Here is a 17,019-nt window from a genome sequence, read left to right on the forward strand (position 1 = left end):
TATTTTGTTTGTTGTCTTTTTTATCAAAGGGCTTTCATGCAGAACAACAACAACACAAATCCTGTGTTTGTTTACCCTTGTTGTGGTTTCAATGTAAACCACATAGCCACGCCCACTCATCAATAATCACTAACCAGCGTACGTTCACGCAATGCAAACCGCCACTCCCACCTCATGAATATTCAGTAGGGAGGCTACGTTCGTTTTTTGACAGGTAGCCGTAAACGGAAGCGGAAATTTCCGCTTTTGGAAAAGCCTCTCATCATCACCTCTCCTGTCCATTCTCCCAAAAGGTTGGTATATTACAATATAAATATATATTTATTGTATCCATCAATCTATCCGAAATTTTGTCGCTGAGCTGACGTAAGAAGCGATTCTATATGTAAATCTTTAGCTAAGACGCAGTGTAACGTTATGATCATGCATTATTATCCTCCTGTTTTTAAGGCGATGGCTCTCCATTCCAAACCAATATCAGCTTTTGCAGGCGTCAGATTACAGTCAGGGCACGATCAGACATGATGCGACAGTCTCGCAGTTTATTGTGTATAACAGCGATCTAATTCATGTCATGTCTGTCATAGTGATTGTCATCAAACGATGCTTTCATGCACACATTACTTTAGAGGTGTTTGGTGTTTGGTGTCTGCAGCCAGCATTGGTAGGATGTCTATCTACCCTACTGATAAATAAATCAGGGATCATTTGGATCACATAGCATTTAGGAAATATTCTCAGTAGCCTACAGATTGGATTTGCTGTTGAAAATAGCATAAAATCAAGCATTATATTGATAGCAGGATAATGCTGTTTGAAAGGATATTGGCTGTTGATGTTAACTCTTATAAATTAATAAATAGAATATATACTATATTCTATATACCAGAGAATAGCATATAAATAAAATAATAAAATAAATTAATAATTTTTTGGTCGAAATATTTCATCGAAACACCATAGTTACAGAGTCTATCCTCATATTTATGCTGTATAGGTCCATAAAGTCTCCATAGGGAAAGGCTCATGGACTGAAGTGCCTGTCAGCGATTGAGAAATTCAGTCAACAGCCATTTTTACATCCTTTACTTAGCAGGTAAGTGGAGCAAAATAAGTCAATGATGTATATCATTTTAATTTTATTTGCATGTGTGATATTGTTAATAAACTATTCATAATAGCAGATGTATATCATATCCACTTATTAGGGTTAATTTAATTAATACAGTAACTAAAACTAAAACCATACAAAATTGTGACCTTTAAATACAATAAAATAAAATAAAAAGCTAATAAATAATATTTGTATTTATTTAATAAAATAGAAAAACTGAAACATATTTTATTTCAGCTAATTGCCAAGGCAGCATTTCTCATTTTCATTTAATTTAACTTTAGTTAATAACTTAAAATAAAATAAAAATGAATAACTATATAGATATATAAAATAAAATAAAAATACTAAAACTTTTACTAAAATTGAAAATGAAAACAGAAAATATTAAAATAAAAACCAATTCAAAATATAAATAAAACCTGTAATATTATCTCAATAAAATTAAAATAACACTGGCTCTGATATATAACTTCTATTATAAATAGGCTAGACTAATAACGCAACTAATAGTGCCTGAAGCTGTATTATGAAGGCTCTGTTTCCTAATTATCAAAGTTATCAAACAATGATTATGATTATGATATATGAGAAGCCGTTTTTGATCCTTATGCTGTATTTGCAATGATTAACAATGATAAGCCTACTTGCATTTTTGTTGAACAATGTGTATTTTACAAAAAAAAATCCTTTAAAAGGTCTAGGACAAAACAGCCATCATGACTCACTCAATGCTGCGACGGCAACTGAAGAACCTTGTTCAGAACTTCTCTGAGGCAGAGGTCAAGGTGAGTTTTTCCTCTTACTTTTTTGTCAACCCCATTCAAGTCTTCAATGTGAGACTTTTGTCTGTATCAACTATAAGTCAAGTCACCTTTATTTATGTAGCGCTTTATACAATAAGATTGTTTCAAAGCAGCTTTACGGTGGTAACTGGAAAATAATGATTCAATGATGCAAACAGAGTTCATCTCGGTCTATGATTTCGGCTGTACAGCAGCTCTAAAAGAAAATAGTGTCATTGTTCAGCTGATGTCAGTTCAGTGTTGATTCAGTTCCGTTGTAAAGATAATCAATTATTAAATTAGTTAATTTCAACTTTAAAGCAATTCTGCAGAAAACAGTGATGTCATCGTCCAGCTCAGTTCAGTTTTCATCCGATAGTGTCAGTGAAATCAAATCAATAATATTGTTGAATATTGAGTGTCCCCAACTATGCAAGCCAGAGACGACAGTGGCAAGGAACCCAAACTCCATCAGGTGACAGAGTGGAGAAAAAAATCCTTGGGAAAACCAGGCTCAGTCTGGGGCCCAGTTCTCCTCTGGCCAACGACCGAACACGATCTGACTATGATTCATGCTGAAATCAGATTGCGGATCGATAGCATTTAAATATTCACCCAGTTCCTTTTGCTTGAAGATTGGATTCATCTCGTCGGTGTGGAGCTGAAGCTGGCCGTAGGGTCTGTGCGGAGGACCTGTCTGGTTCTTGTGGTCTCTGCTGACGATCTGTGCGATGGCTGTCATGTCGACCATGCCTTCACAGGGGATTGTCTAGTTGACAGGATCTTTGCTGACGTTCAGGGCTGCGTTGTGGTTGTGTCTTGGTGTAGGTCCACCATCTGATCTGGATATGGACCGGATCCGGCTGACTACGGTAACCTCGGAATAAACAGAGAGACTAATATTAGCATAGATGCTATTCTTGTTACGATGTAACAAGTACATCGAGTGTTATAGGAATTGTTCCCGGTTCCGGTTGACCTCATTTATGCAACCTAACAATCCTTTAACTGGTGCGAATTATAATAATGTTTTATGTGTATGCCTGTCTAAAGAGATGTTTTTAGTCTATATTTAAACTGACAGAGTATGTCTGCTTCCTGAACAAGGTTAGGAAGACTGTTCCAGAGTTTAGGTGCTAAATAGAAAAAGGATCTACCGCCTGCAGTTTATTTTGATATTTTTTGCATATTATCAACTGGTCAGAATTTTTTGATCGCAATAGACGTGAAGGACTATAATGCGTTAATAGCTCGCTCAAGTACTGAGGAGCTAAGCCATTTAGTGCTTTGTAAGTAATTAGCAAGATTTTAAAATGTATGCAGTGTTTAATAGGGAGCCAATGCAATGTTGACAGATCCGGGCTAATATGATCATATTCCTGGTTCTAGTGAGAACTCTAGCTGTTGCGTTTCGGACCAGCTGTAGTTTGTTTATTAAGCGTGCAGGGCAGCCACCCAGTAGAGCATTACAATAATCTAGCCTTGAGGTCATGAACGCATGAACTAACTTTTCTGCATGTGTCGTAATTTTGATATATTTTTAAGATGGAAATATTCAGTTTTACAGATGCTAGAAATGTGGCTTTCAAATGAAAGACACCTACAGAATAATTTAATTTAAAGGTCATTGCATTGTGGGATACATTTTTTATACTATACGTATTTCTATACTGAAATATTTTATTCTTAGATATCTGCCATCCATATATTCAATACTCTATTATAAATAGTAGTAAGCTATTCTAAGTGTATCTTGTACCCAGTGCAGATTAATTTGCTTTGTTGAGACAGGAAACTCTGAGTTATTGGTTAGTGTTTTATGTTTTATACGTTGGATATGTTTTGTAGGTTCGGGAAGCGACCTCTAATGACCCCTGGGGGCCATCGAGCTCCCAGATGGCCGACATCTCGGACCTGACCTACAATGTGGTGGCCTGTAACGAGATTTTGGCCATGCTCTGGAAACGCCTCAATGATGACAAGAATTGGAGGCACGTGTACAAGGTGAGTGAAGGAGAGAACTGAAGAGAACAGTCACCGGGTTTAAGGAACCGGATTCTGAGCTTGCTTGCCTGCTCAGACTGATTGAATATTTATAGCAAGTGATCGTTTTTGTGACTCTATTGCGCACCCGATCATGTTACCCGATTGGTGGCTGGTTTTTTTCTGTCAGCAGGACCATTGATGCTGCCGCTGCAGTGTTTGATTATGTGCAGGCAGGATTTTCCATTCAGCTTCACTGCCATGATGTTTCTTCCTGTGATGTTTACTTACAGGCAGCTTTTGTTTTGTTATTGAGAGAGTGAGAGACAAAGAGAGATTGAGTTACACTATATTTAGTGTATCATGTAGATCATGTAGAATTACATTTTAAAGGGGCCCAAAACACCCTTTATTTTTTATTTTTTATTGTATAAGTAATAATAATAAGTGCTTGAATTACTATTGCCAAGTCCTTCTGACAAGACGGACTGTTTTAATTTGGCAATGGACCTGAGATGTAAAAAGCCTACTTTTATCTACTTATCAAATAAAAAGTCAGAATCTTAGATGACACCCAAGTTTTTAACTCTATCATGCAAGGTTAAACAAACAGAGTACCTAACTGATTTTCAAGGTCAGTGATACACAACAAAGAACCAAAACCAATGGCCTCAGTTTTATTCTCATTAAGCTTGAGGAAATTGTCAGACATCCATAATTTAACTTCCTCAAAACAAGAGATGAGATTACTGATGGAACAACAATCATTTGGCCTGACAGGAAGGTGAAGTTGTGTATCATCAGCATAACAATGATAAGCATCATTGCATCAAAAGCATCAAAACACTGTACTTTTGAAAGCTAGAGCCTAGAGGAAGCATATAGAGAAAACAAAAAAGCAGAGGACCCAAAATAGAGCCTTGTGGGATGCCACATGTAGGCTAATCGGTGTTGACGATAAGGGGTGATTATCAATATTAAAAGAAAAAGTAATTTCATTAAGATATGGGAAAACCAACGTAAAGCAACCTCCTGGATACCATTCAGTGAGGATGCATTAAATTGATCAAAACTCCAAATTTATATTCTAGATAAATGCTGTTCCTTTAAACTTCAGATGAATCAAATAATCCTGGAAATAAATGTATCACAGTTTCCACAAAAAATATTTAACAGTTTTCAACATTAATAATTATAAGAAATTATTCTTAAACAGCAAATCAGCATATTAGAATGATTTCTGAAGGATCATGTGACACTGAAAATTGGAGTAATGGCTAAAATTCATCTTTGACATCATAGGAATAATTTACATTTTAAAATATATACAAATAAAAAAGTTCTTTTAAAATGTAAATTCACTATATATTTTACTGTATTTTTGATCAAATAAATGATTGGTGGCTTGGTGAGCTTAAGAGACTTCTCTCTAAAACATTAAAAACCTATGGAAGGAACTCAAGGAAAGGATTGTCAAAACATCTAACAGATCATGTTTTTCTCTTTTTTTCTTCAACAGTCTTTAACCCTTCTTGAATATCTATTGAAAACGGGCTCTGACCGCATCCCTCAGCAGTGTGTGGAGAACATTCACATTATCAAAATCCTAGTAGAATACCGCTTCACAGACAAGGATGGAAAGGACCAGGTATTGCAAAATATTCGATTCTTCTACACTCATCACATTAATAATCAAGGATAAAGGTCTAAAAGCTTATGGATAATGGATTTGCTCTTTGTAGGGGGTGAATGTGAGAGAAAAGGCTAAGATAGTGATGGTGCTGATTGAGGATGAGGAAAAGAGGAAAGAGGAGAGGGATTCTGCTATGAAGACAAAAGACAAGCTGACAAAGGCTCCCAGTGGTAAGACTCATGAACCCATAAGCACTTGTCTTGCATAAAGGAGCTTCACATCATATTAAATTAGTAGAATTCAAAGCTGACTTTTTTCAAGTCGTCAGTGTCACATGATTCTTCAGAAATTATTCGAATATGCTGATTTGGTACTCAAGAAACATTTCTTATTATTATCAATGTTAAACATTCATGCTGCTTAATATTTCTGTGTAAGCTAGGATAAATGTCTTCAAGATTATTTGATGAATAGAAAGTTTTTGCAACATATTAAATGTCTTGACTGTGACTTTTTATGAACTTAATGCATCCTTGCTGAAATTTATATTTGTTTAACTCTCTTTTTTATGTCAGCATCCTCCGCTACAGGACCAGAAAAAGAAAAGCCAGAGATCCCCCCGTATACAGGGCTGCCCTCCCTGGACAACATCCCATCGGTGGCTGACCTGACCGCTGCCATGGCCAAGAAGAAGGAGGAGCAGAAACGTCTGGAGGCCGAGAGGAAAGAGGCAGAGAGACGGGTAAGACAGACTGATCAATTACTCAGAGATATCACAGTATCTGACTATTATCAGACTGTCTAAGCTGACATGATGGAAATTTGTGGATTCAGGCAAAGGAAGGTGACACGGAGCCAGATCTTTGGGAAAAAGCAGCAACAGCAGCACCTCCGTCCTGCTCGGACCCCTGGGGAGCCCCATCCGACGCATCCAACGAATCCGCCCCTGGTACCAACGACCCGTGGGGGGCATCGTCTGATGATGCAAAGGAATCCAGTTCAGCTTCTAATCCTTGGGGGGAATCTGCTGATGGGAAAAACGGATCTGCACCCACATCCAATGATCCGTGGGGAAGATCTGCCAGTGCCGAGAATGGTTCTCCACCTGCTGCCAGCGACCCATGGGGTGACTCTGCTGGAATTTCAGAGGATAATTCAACAAATGATCCATGGGGTGCTGAAACGGCGAAAGACTCAGCAACGTCAGATCCATGGGGAGCACCGGCGGATAGTGTACAGGATGCAGCACCTGCAAACTCTGACCCGTGGGGGGCATCACCAGTCACGTCTGATCCATTTGGTGATGGTTCAAAAGCAGACAATGACCCTTGGGGCACAGCAGGTAAGAAAGTGACTGGATTGAAGAACAGGTACATCACAAATAATGAGCTTTTTACTGTCCCACTGACAATTGCTTCAAAATTTGGTGAATCTACACTACAGTTCAAAAGTTTGGGTTCAATAACTTTTTTTTTCTTTTTTAAGTAATTAACAACTTTATTTAGCAATGATGCATTCAATTGATCAAAAGTGACAGAAAAGATTGTAATTTCAAATGAATGATGTTCTTTTGAACTGCCTATTCATCAGATAATCCTGAAAAAAAAGTTGCATTGTTTCCAGAAAAACATTGATAATAAGAAGAAATGTTTATTGAGCACCTAATCAGCATATTAGAATGATTTCATCATCAAAGGAATAAACAATAAAACAGAAAACAGTTATGCTGTATAATATTACTATACTATGTATTACTGTTTTACTGTATTTTTGATCAAATATTAATGCTGCTTTGGTGAGCATACCAGATTTAATTCAAAAACACTATAGAATCTTACCGACCTCAAACTTTTGAACAGCAGTGTAAATGTAGATTACAGTTTAAACAAAACACTATTAAGTTAATAGTGATGGTGTTAATGTATGTTAGATGTTCACATGCTCCATTTGATTGTTTAAACTAACAAAATAAATGTACTTTCAGAAGAATATCAAAACAAGCTCACTTTTCCTAGCTAATCATTGTATGTCTTACTCTCAGCAACTTCACCCCCCGCTGCGAGTGATCCCTGGGGTGCCCCATCAGCTGCTATGACAACTGGTGACCCTTTCGGTGATGGTGGTGGATCAGATCCATGGGGAGGTTCCTCTGAAAATGGTACTAATGCTTTCTTTCTCCATTTGTTTCTGCAGTCTCAAATCTTATTTTTCATGGTCAATTTAGTCTTAAAGGAATTGTTCACTTACAAATTACACAAAAGAACAAATTTTGAAGAATGTTGGTAACCAAACAGTTGATGGACCCCATTGACTTCTATAGTATTTTTTTCCTACTATGGAAGTCAGTGGGGTCCATCAACTGTCTGGTTATTGACATTCTTCAAAATATCATTCTTTATGTTCAGCAGAAGAAAGAAACTCATACAGGGTTGAAACAACTTGAGGGTGTGTAATGATTTCAGGATTTAAATGTGAACTATTCCTTTAACCTTAGACTCACTCATTAGTCACAAACTGGCTGATGCATATTGCACACAAAAATGGCAAGAGCTTTCTAAAAATGGCAAGCTCCCATCTAATCTAATTGCTGAGACTGCCATTTGCATGTTATTTATTATTTAAACAAGATATTTCTTTCTTTCATATTTTTCTCTTATAGTTAGAGTTATATCTGATTTTAGATTTCACATCACTAAATATCTAGCACTAAAAATAAAGAGCAAACAGTTGTTGTCGTGATTAACTTTAATCTTATTTTGGTCTTTTGTGTTTTCTGCTAATCTTTTATCTTTGATCAGTTTTAATTTATTTGTATTTGTTTTATTTCTTTATTTTTAATAAATGTTATACTAATAAAATACAGAAAATATACACTACAGTTCAAAGGTTTGGTGTCGATAAGATTGTGTAAATGTTTTTGAAAGAAGTCTCTTAGGCTGCGTTTATTTAATAAAAAATACAATGATAAATGTAATATTGTGAAATATTATTACAATTTAAAAGAACGGTTTAATATATTTTAAAATATAATTTGATGGCAAAGCTGAATTTTCAGCATCATTACTCCAGTCTTTAGTGTCACGTGATCCTTAAGAATTCATTTTAAAATGCTGATTTGCTGCTCAAGAAACATTTCTTAATATTAATGTTGTAAACAGTTGTGCTGCTTAGTGTTTCCTTGAAAACCGAGATACAATAGAACAGCATTTCTATAAAAACAAATCTGTTTAACATAAAGTCTTTACTGTCACTTTTGATCAATTTAATGATTATACTGTACGCGGGCTGATCTGCTTGCAGTCTTCAAGCAATCACATAATTAACACATGGCACAATCTGATGGCCTCTGCTGATCCTGCAGCCAATCAGATCGCTTGCTCAACATTTAAATAGTCAGGCTCATTGTTTGCTGTAAACTGGTTCTTGTAGCACACTATCAGAGTTCCTCTGAACCCGTCCACCTCCCCCAGCTCCACCTGCCTAGATCTGCTACTTATGTATATATGGATTGATGTCTATTTATGCGGCAGCAGCATATTTTACATGCTCACACTTGCAATAATCAACAGCAGCGTAGCACATCAAGACCAAATACATTAAAGGGTTAGTTCACCCAAAAATGAAAATTCTGTCGGTAATTACTCACCCTCATGTTGTTCCAACCCCGTAAGACCTTCGTTTATGTTTGGAACACAAATTAAGATATTTTTGATTAAATCTGAGCGCTGTCTCACTCGTCCATAGGCTTCTAAGACACTATAACTTGCTGGCCCAGAAAATGTATTAAAGACATTGTTAATATAGTCCAAGTGACTCCAGTGGCTCAATCTTAAGTTTATAAAGCGACGAGAATACTTTTTGTGCGCAAAAACAAACAAAAATAACGACTTTATTCCACTTTTCATTTCCTTCTGTCTGGGCCTCGAGTCTTTTCACGTAGTGTTTAAGCGTAGCGCGTCTGTGCACGTCACCACGTACACTCACCTAAAGGATTATTAGGAACACCATACTAATACTGTGTTTGACCCCCTTTCGCCTTCAGAACTGCCTTAATTCTACGTGGCATTGATTCAACAAGGTGCTGAAAGCATTCTTTAGAAATGTTGGCCCATATTGATAGGATAGCATCTTGCAGTTGATGGAGATTTGTGGGATGCACATCCAGGGCACGAAGCTCCCGTTCCACCACATCCCAAAGATGCTCTATTGGGTTGAGATCTGGTGACTGTGGGGGCCATTTTAGTACAGTGAACTCATTGTCATGTTCAAGAAACCAATTTGAAATGATTCGAGCTTTGTGACATGGTGCATTATCCTGCTGGAAGTAGCCATCAGAGGATGGGTACATGGTGGTCATAAAGGGATGGACATGGTCAGAAACAATGCTCAGGTAGGCCGTGGCATTTAAACGATGCCCAATTGGCACTAAGGGGCCTAAAGTGTGCCAAGAAAACATCCCCCACACCATTACACCACCACCACCAGCCTGCACAGTGGTAACAAGGCATGATGGATCCATGTTCTCATTCTGTTTACGCCAAATTCTGACTCTACCATCTGAATGTCTCAACAGAAATCGAGACTCATCAGACCAGGCAACATTTTTCCAGTCTTCAACTGTCCAATTTTGGTGAGCTTGTGCAAATTGTAGCCTCTTTTTCCTATTTGTAGTGGAGATGAGTGGTACCCGGTGGGGTCTTCTGCTGTTGTAGCCCATCCGCCTCAAGGTTGTGCGTGTTGTGGCTTCACAAATGCTTTGCTGCATACCTCGGTTGTAACGATTGGTTATTTCAGTCAAAGTTGCTCTTCTATCAGCTTGAATCAGTCGGCCCATTCTCCTCTGACCTCTAGCATCAACAAGGCATTTTCGCCCACAGGACTGCCGCATACTGGATGTTTTTCCCTTTTCACACCATTCTTTGTAAACCCTAGAAATGGTTGTGCGTGAAAATCCCAGTAACTGAGGAGATTGTGAAATACTCAGACCGGCCCGTCTGGCACCAACAACCATGCCACGCTCAAAATTGCTTAAATCACCTTTTATTTCCCATTCTGACAATCAGTTTTGAGTTCAGGAGATTGTCTTGACCAGGACCACACCCCTAAATGCATTGAAGCAACTGCCATGTGATTGGTTGATTAGATAATTGCATTAATGAGAAATTGAACAGGTGTTCCTAATAATCCTTTAGGTGAGTGTATATGACACACATGACCAGAGTCGGCCAATAGTGAGCCTACGTGGTGACGTGCAACACAGACGCGCTACGCTTAAACACTACGTGAAAAGACTCGAGGCCCAGAGAGAAATGCGTTTTTGCTGAATAAAAATATTATTTAAAAAAATCTTACTGACACACAAACTTTTGAAAAGTAGTGAATAAAATAAGACATATTTTTTCCAAGGGTAAGGAACATCTGAGTGCTTTTCCCTTGTTTCAATAGCACAAGATAGTTTATTTTCTCTGAATTATTTTTCTATCAATAGGTGACACTTCTGCAAAACCTGCTGAGGAGACCAAAAAGCCAGCGTCCTTCCTCGGAGAAGGTGCTTCATTGGTGGACTTGGACTCTCTTATGTCAGTCAAGCCCAAACCGAAACAGCCCCCTCTCAGCTCCATCCCCACTCAAAAAGCCCCGGGTAAGGAGGGCTGAGAGAGAGAGAGAGACACTGACAATAAGAGCGACTGAGAATAAAAGAGAGAAGCACTGTATAGTTATCTGTTTATTTTTGAGTGTTTGTGATGCAATGTTTTACAAGCCTAGAGTTCATATAGTCAGAACATAACCTGTGCTTAGTTGATGTTGATCCCATCTCAACCTTCTTTATCCCTGCTTCTATATGCTATCCATTTCCCTTCTCCCTCCCTCCCTCCCTCACTCCCTCCCCATCATCCCTTTTTGGTTTGCACACTTTCAACTTTCATCCTTCCCAGGTGTTTTGCCAGCCACAGGTTTTACCAGGCCATTGGGCGGCAGCATATCAAATGCAGGCGGTTCTGTTGCACAGCCATCAGTTCCAAATTATTATGGTTTTAATACCATGACGCCCTGTTCCAGTGGCCTCTCCCCCTTAAACTCAGCCTTTGGGGTGCCTGCCGCCCATATGGCATCTCCAACCCAGAATGCAAGCTTTTCAGCTTTGACGATGCCCAACATGGGCTTTCCCATGGCTAACCCTCACACAGCGACTAGAATGGTACAACCCAGCACGGCTGGCCCTCTTATTGGTGAGTTTTCTTCTATGTCTCTCACAGGAACCGTTACCCCACGAGCTCCAGTTCTTCATCGACCTCCATTGGTTTGGGGCACTGGAACTGGGGCAGTTGGGAAAGGAAATAACATTTTTTGAGGTCTCCATCCAGCACCTCCTCCATTCATCCCTAGCCTTCTCCTTGCCCCACCACCTTCATCGATCCTAGTTGATTATGTGTGTGTGTATAAGTGTGTGCAAATATTTAAATATTAATGAGCAACAATATACCGTAAGTTTTCTGTTTTGGGAAAAAAAGCATGCATACCCCTGCCTTTCCAACATGATGGACTGACAGATTGAAGCAGGTGTTTTGTTTATTCACTTGTTGGAGTTTTTCAGTATGTTTTAGAAGATAACTGGCTTATCTACTGGAATATCTGACCTGCCACTGGGCAGATTTTGAATACACTACCATGCAAAAGTTTGGGGCCAGTAAGATATTTTTAAGGAAATGAATGCTTTTATTCAGCAAGGACACTTTTGATTAAATTCATCAGTAAACACATTTATAATGTTACAAAAGATTTGAATTCAAATAAATGCTGTTCTTTGGAACTTTCTATTCATCAAAAAATCCTTAAATGGTTTCCACACAAAAAAAAAATCAGCATATTAGAATGATTTCTGAAGGATCATGTGACACTGAAGACTAATGCTGAAAATTCAGCTTTGCCATCACAGGAATAAATTACATTTTCAAATATATTGGAATAGAATCCTTTCATTTTAAATTGTAATAATATTTCACGTGATTGTTTTTACTGTATGTTTCAGTTTCAGTCTTTGTGAGCCTTTCAAAAACATAAAAAAATCTTAGTGACCCCAAACAGATCTTTGAACAGGAGTGTGCATTTGTCTGATAACATAGCTGGATAAACATCTAACTTGCTGTGAGGAGTAAAAAACAAAAAAAATCTGATATTTATTCCCAAACATACCTGATTAACTAAGGAAGCCAGCAAGTTGGGAGACATAGACGTGCTTTGACATCGTAACCATCATTAAATATATTTGTCTTTTATTGCTATTTTAAGCAGCATTCTGTGTAACACAGGATTTTGCATATTGAAATATCCAGATGTGGCTTGTAGTGATTATTATGATAAGAAACATTCCAGTCATGAACATTTTTATGCTTTAGTTGGTTACGTCAGGTATGGGGTGTATTAAACTTTGAGGGTCCTAAAACTTGAACATTGGATTATGTCATGTGGTTTGAAATTGATCTGTTTTTTAGTCGAAGCAAATCTGCTGAAGGCAACATTGTAAGTGGCGTTCATGCGCAATGTTTGTTGGGAATTGTTGCTTATTTAAGCAAGTTAACGATATGAGAGATTTGATGAAGAGAAAGATATAAAACTTTTGAATACTGATATAAAGAAGATTCATGTTCTTTCTCTTTTTAGTAAGATGCGTCTTCACATTTTTATTTATTTATTTATTATAATTCAGACTTTTTCTTTTGGTCATTTATCTAAAGGAAGATCAAAATCATTATAATTCAATGAAATTCAAAAATGTATGGAAAAAAAACATACTTTTCCATATTGGCTATAATTATAGGTTCAGTTACGGTTTTATTTTGTATTACAAATATATATATTTATTTATTTAACCAGCTATGGTAAACCTGTGGTGTTACCTGTGAAAGTGCACAATTTAAGAATAAAGTGACAGATCATTGAAAAGCATATCCTTCATTCTAGTGACTTTATTATTTGCGTTAAGGAATGTTTCAGGTTCGATACATTGACATTTAAATTGGCTTTTTAAATAAAGAAAAATACAGAACGAGTTAATTCTTGATTGACTACAAGACTTCAAAATCAGGAAAGGAGCTAACAAAACAGATTAAGTTAAATAGCTTGACATTAACTTACTGTAAGCCTTATTGGCGGCATACTATTAATAATTCACAGAAAATCATTTTGAAAACCTTGAGGAAGAGCCCATTTCAGTCATGTTATTGCACTATTGTGTTTTAACCACCAGGGGGAACATGATTCTAGTGGTATCTCCAAGACTCACCATCTCAGGGTTTCAGAAAAAAAAAAAAAAAAACTTCCATATGTTTTTTTTTTTTTTTTTTTTTTACAGTTATTGCATGCCCACTGCCATTTGGTACTGAACCTACCATATTCTTAACCTTAAGGCTACTGCATTCCCTAACTGATGAAAGAAGAGAAATAAAGAATTGTCCGACACCACTGTAGTTACATGGCTCGGTTTTAGATGCAATCCATGAAGATACAATGAAGCTCTTAAGATTATATAATAAACTAAATACATGTGCTTGGGAGGACTTGACACTGTGAACATCTAAAGAGAATCATTTAATTCAACAGTCTTACATGGAGGAGATGAATGTAACCTGGTTGTGGGCGAAGAGAGAGAGATTTAAATGGAACTATAGAAAGAGGCAGAATCGAAGGAACAGATGGACTTGGGCGGATTAAGTGAAATCTGGGTGGGTTTGTCATGAACATTCACTCGGTTGAGAATGAATAAAAGAAAAGAGACAGTGAGATAATAAAAGTGAAACTGCAGAGACAGACGCACATTGGCCGAGGTGGGTTGTATTTCTTTTTTTTTCTGCACTTGTGATCAACATTTGTGTGTAAAAAATGCATTTTTTTTTTTTTCAATTAAATTTCTTTCAGAGATGATTTTTGCCTTTACTTTTTTAAGAATGTTAAAAGAAAAATATTTATTTAATTGCGTTTTTTTTTTTTTTTTTGGCATGGAATTATTTGTTAATATTATATTACCAGTTGCACTGCATATATCCTTCAAGTATATCGTGATTGTGTTGATGTAATTCTATTCTAAGTATTTAGCTGTGTTGAAAGTTTGTATACTGTAAAAAATGTATATGATTAATTAAGTTGACAACATATGTTTTACATTGCCTTTAACTCATCAAAATAATTTAAGCAATTTTCAACAAGTTATACACTGTAAAAAAAAATTACATCCCCAAGTGACCGATAACATCTAAATTTTTCAATTAGTCTGACGTATTATTTCTCATTGAGCCAATGTTAACAGACTATTGCAACAAGAATTTCACTTGGGCCAATTGAAAAATTTAGATGTTATCGGTCACTTGAAATGTTTGATTTGGGAGGGTTAGAAATTTTTTACAGTGTACAAGATTCAACAAAAAAAAATTGTAGTTTAATGTAATTTAAGTTAAAATGACCTAAACATCCAAGTTGATTGTACTTAAAAATTTAATGCAGCAACTTTTTTTTTCTTTTACAGTGATGATAAACGGTAAAATAATGTGAATAATCGATTGATATTTAATATTTTCATATCAAAAGATCTATATATTTACACAGATCTACATATTTCAGAATACTGAAGACGTCATAATACATAATGCTTAATCTCTGTGGATGTAGGATGTTTAGGGGGCTCTGGATGGACCAGGACAGACAGATGTACCTTTTAGATTAACCAAGATCATGAAGGATTACAAAGAAATAGACGATGGTGATTAAGACATGGAATAAGTACGAAATACTCCAGATATTTTGATCTCTCCAAGAAAGAGGCCAGGTGGGAGATATGGGCAAGAACAAACAGAAGAACAAGGTCATTCTTGATTGAAAAAAAAAAACACATATCCGAGAGACACATTCAGCATGAAGATTGTTCATTGTCAGCTTCATCTCCTTTGACTTTGGGTGCTTTGAGGACATATTGGCCATATTTGTTGGTCGTGGACCGAGGGATCATTTCTGCATTTCACCAGCTGTGAACAAACAACGCTTTTATATGGAATCCTAAGAAAGGCAATTGGCAAGTGTTTTAACTTCCTCACATCTGTCTCATTTCTTTTCCTTTCTCTCTCTTTAAATCCTCTGCTCATCATCTCACTTCCATTGACCTTTAATTCTGCATCTTCAATTTCTATTTGTTTCCCTCGCTCATGCAAACTCCTCCTCTCTGACTTTTGACATTGGCTTGCCGCTTCAATCATTTCTTCTAAGTTTAGTAATCTTACTTTCCCATACACCACTGCCCACATTTCCACCACTCTTTTTTTTTTCCCATCTCCTCAACTCTAATTTCATCTGTAGGTGGATACGCACACAAAGCTTCTTTCTTAGAGCCTGAATGTTGTCTTTTCTTTGTTATCTGCTGTATCAGGTACTATCTGTATCATTCCACCATGCTGGAGCAGATGTCTCGCAGGAGTCGGTCCTTGCTGTCTCTCTCGCTGACCTCTCTGGCCCTAGCGCTCTCTGTGCTGGCCTTCTGCACCTCATATTGGTGCGAGGGCACACATAAAGTGGTCAAACCTCTCTGTCTGTCGCCTGTGAAAATGAAGAACTGCGGACAGAACAACAGCCAGCCTTACACAAGTGGTAAGGATGTGTCTAAACCCGGAAAACTGTTTGCAAATAAGATCCCAGTCCTAGTCATTGCATTAAACACTTGACTTGCATTTCTAAGAAGCGCACAGAGAGCAGTCTCTTATGTTTACATACTATATACAGATGTGTTTTTTCATAAAACTACTCTCCTGGATAATCTTCTGAAAATAACCTATTGCACTTTCATACTGTAAAGATCAGAGATTTACAGGTCAGTACTTGCTGTAGTGTAATCTTTTAGGTCAAACAACCTCTACAAATCTAATAGATCATTTTAACCCCGCTTACACTGAGGGAGATTATCACTACATCTAAATGTTAAAGGTTTTCCTTCAGATTAGGTGAACACTGAATTATTTACATGCAAGAGGGATCCTGGACAACATTGAAAACATGGCCGTCAGTGTCATTACACTTTTCTAGTCAATGGCAAAAATGATGGTATGTGTGTAAAATCGAACAGAATAGATTTGAAGCGGTCAGTCTCTTTTATTCCATTGTTTTTTCATTCAGTTAAATTCTCTCTCTTTCCTCAGAAGTCCCAACAGCAGACCCTAAGAAACCAGATTCCAATGTGACAATGTCCCCAAAGCAGAAGGAGGAACTGGACCGAATGAGAGCCAAAAATCTTGCAAATGCAGTCCACTACATCTGGGAGACGGGAGAAGACAAATACATGTTGCGCTACTTTCACACTGGCTTCTGGTTGTCCTGTGAGAAACACAGTGAAGGTGCTTGTGAGGGTTTATGCTTCTGTGTTTTTTCTGATACATGTACATTTTTAAAGCAACAAAACATCAAAATTCACTTTTACTGACAAAATTACTTTGCCTCTTTTTGGCTGAATGAAGTCTTGTAATGTT

At 37.2% G+C, this 17,019-nt stretch overlaps 2 protein-coding genes across 4 annotated transcripts in view; both read left to right on the forward strand.

The window, feature by feature from the left end:
* Positions 1-198: 198 nt before the first annotated feature.
* Positions 199-13,180, forward strand: epn1b (epsin 1b). Its single transcript, XM_084423529.1, has 10 exons — positions 199-293; positions 998-1,096; positions 1,813-1,902; positions 3,748-3,903; positions 5,402-5,530; positions 5,625-5,745; positions 6,091-6,257; positions 6,350-6,857; positions 7,557-7,673; positions 11,004-13,180. The coding sequence occupies exons 3-10, from the start codon at positions 1,834-1,836 to the stop codon at positions 11,168-11,170; spliced, it is 1,434 nt and encodes a 477-aa protein (XP_084279655.1). The 5' UTR covers positions 199-293; positions 998-1,096; positions 1,813-1,833; the 3' UTR covers positions 11,171-13,180.
* A 751-nt stretch (positions 13,181-13,931) lies between these two features.
* The window catches only part of LOC311299735 (germ cell-specific gene 1-like protein), a 6,704-nt gene continuing 3,616 nt past the window's right edge, over positions 13,932-17,019 (forward strand). Inside the window, exons 1-4 of one of the 3 annotated variants that reach the window (XM_084423532.1) lie at positions 13,932-14,340; positions 15,179-15,578; positions 15,930-16,147; positions 16,693-16,887. In XM_084423532.1, coding sequence (XP_084279658.1) covers positions 15,952-16,147; positions 16,693-16,887 — 391 coding nt within the window. In that variant the 5' untranslated portion in view covers positions 13,932-14,340; positions 15,179-15,578; positions 15,930-15,951. Of the gene's footprint in view, positions 14,341-15,130; positions 15,579-15,929; positions 16,148-16,692; positions 16,888-17,019 lie in introns of those variants that run through there. The other 2 variants (XM_084423533.1, XM_084423534.1) reach the window with 2 other exon arrangements.

Source organism: Rutilus rutilus (genome assembly GCF_951802725.1).
Source record: "Rutilus rutilus genome assembly, chromosome: 11".
Taxonomy (NCBI): domain Eukaryota; kingdom Metazoa; phylum Chordata; class Actinopteri; order Cypriniformes; family Leuciscidae; genus Rutilus; species Rutilus rutilus.

What these genes read in the sequence shown, in the direction of transcription:
- epn1b (XM_084423529.1), top strand. Translation starts at nt 1,834, where the DNA reads ATGACTCACTCAATGCTGCGACGGCAACTGAAGAACCTTGTTCAGAAC. An exon ending in ACAAGGATGGAAAGGACCAG is followed by an intron (nt 5,531 to 5,624) that starts GTATTGCAAAAT and finishes TGCTCTTTGTAG; the next exon opens with GGGGTGAATGTGAGAGAAAA. An exon ending in GGAAAGAGGCAGAGAGACGG is followed by an intron (nt 6,258 to 6,349) that starts GTAAGACAGACT and finishes TTGTGGATTCAG; the next exon opens with GCAAAGGAAGGTGACACGGA.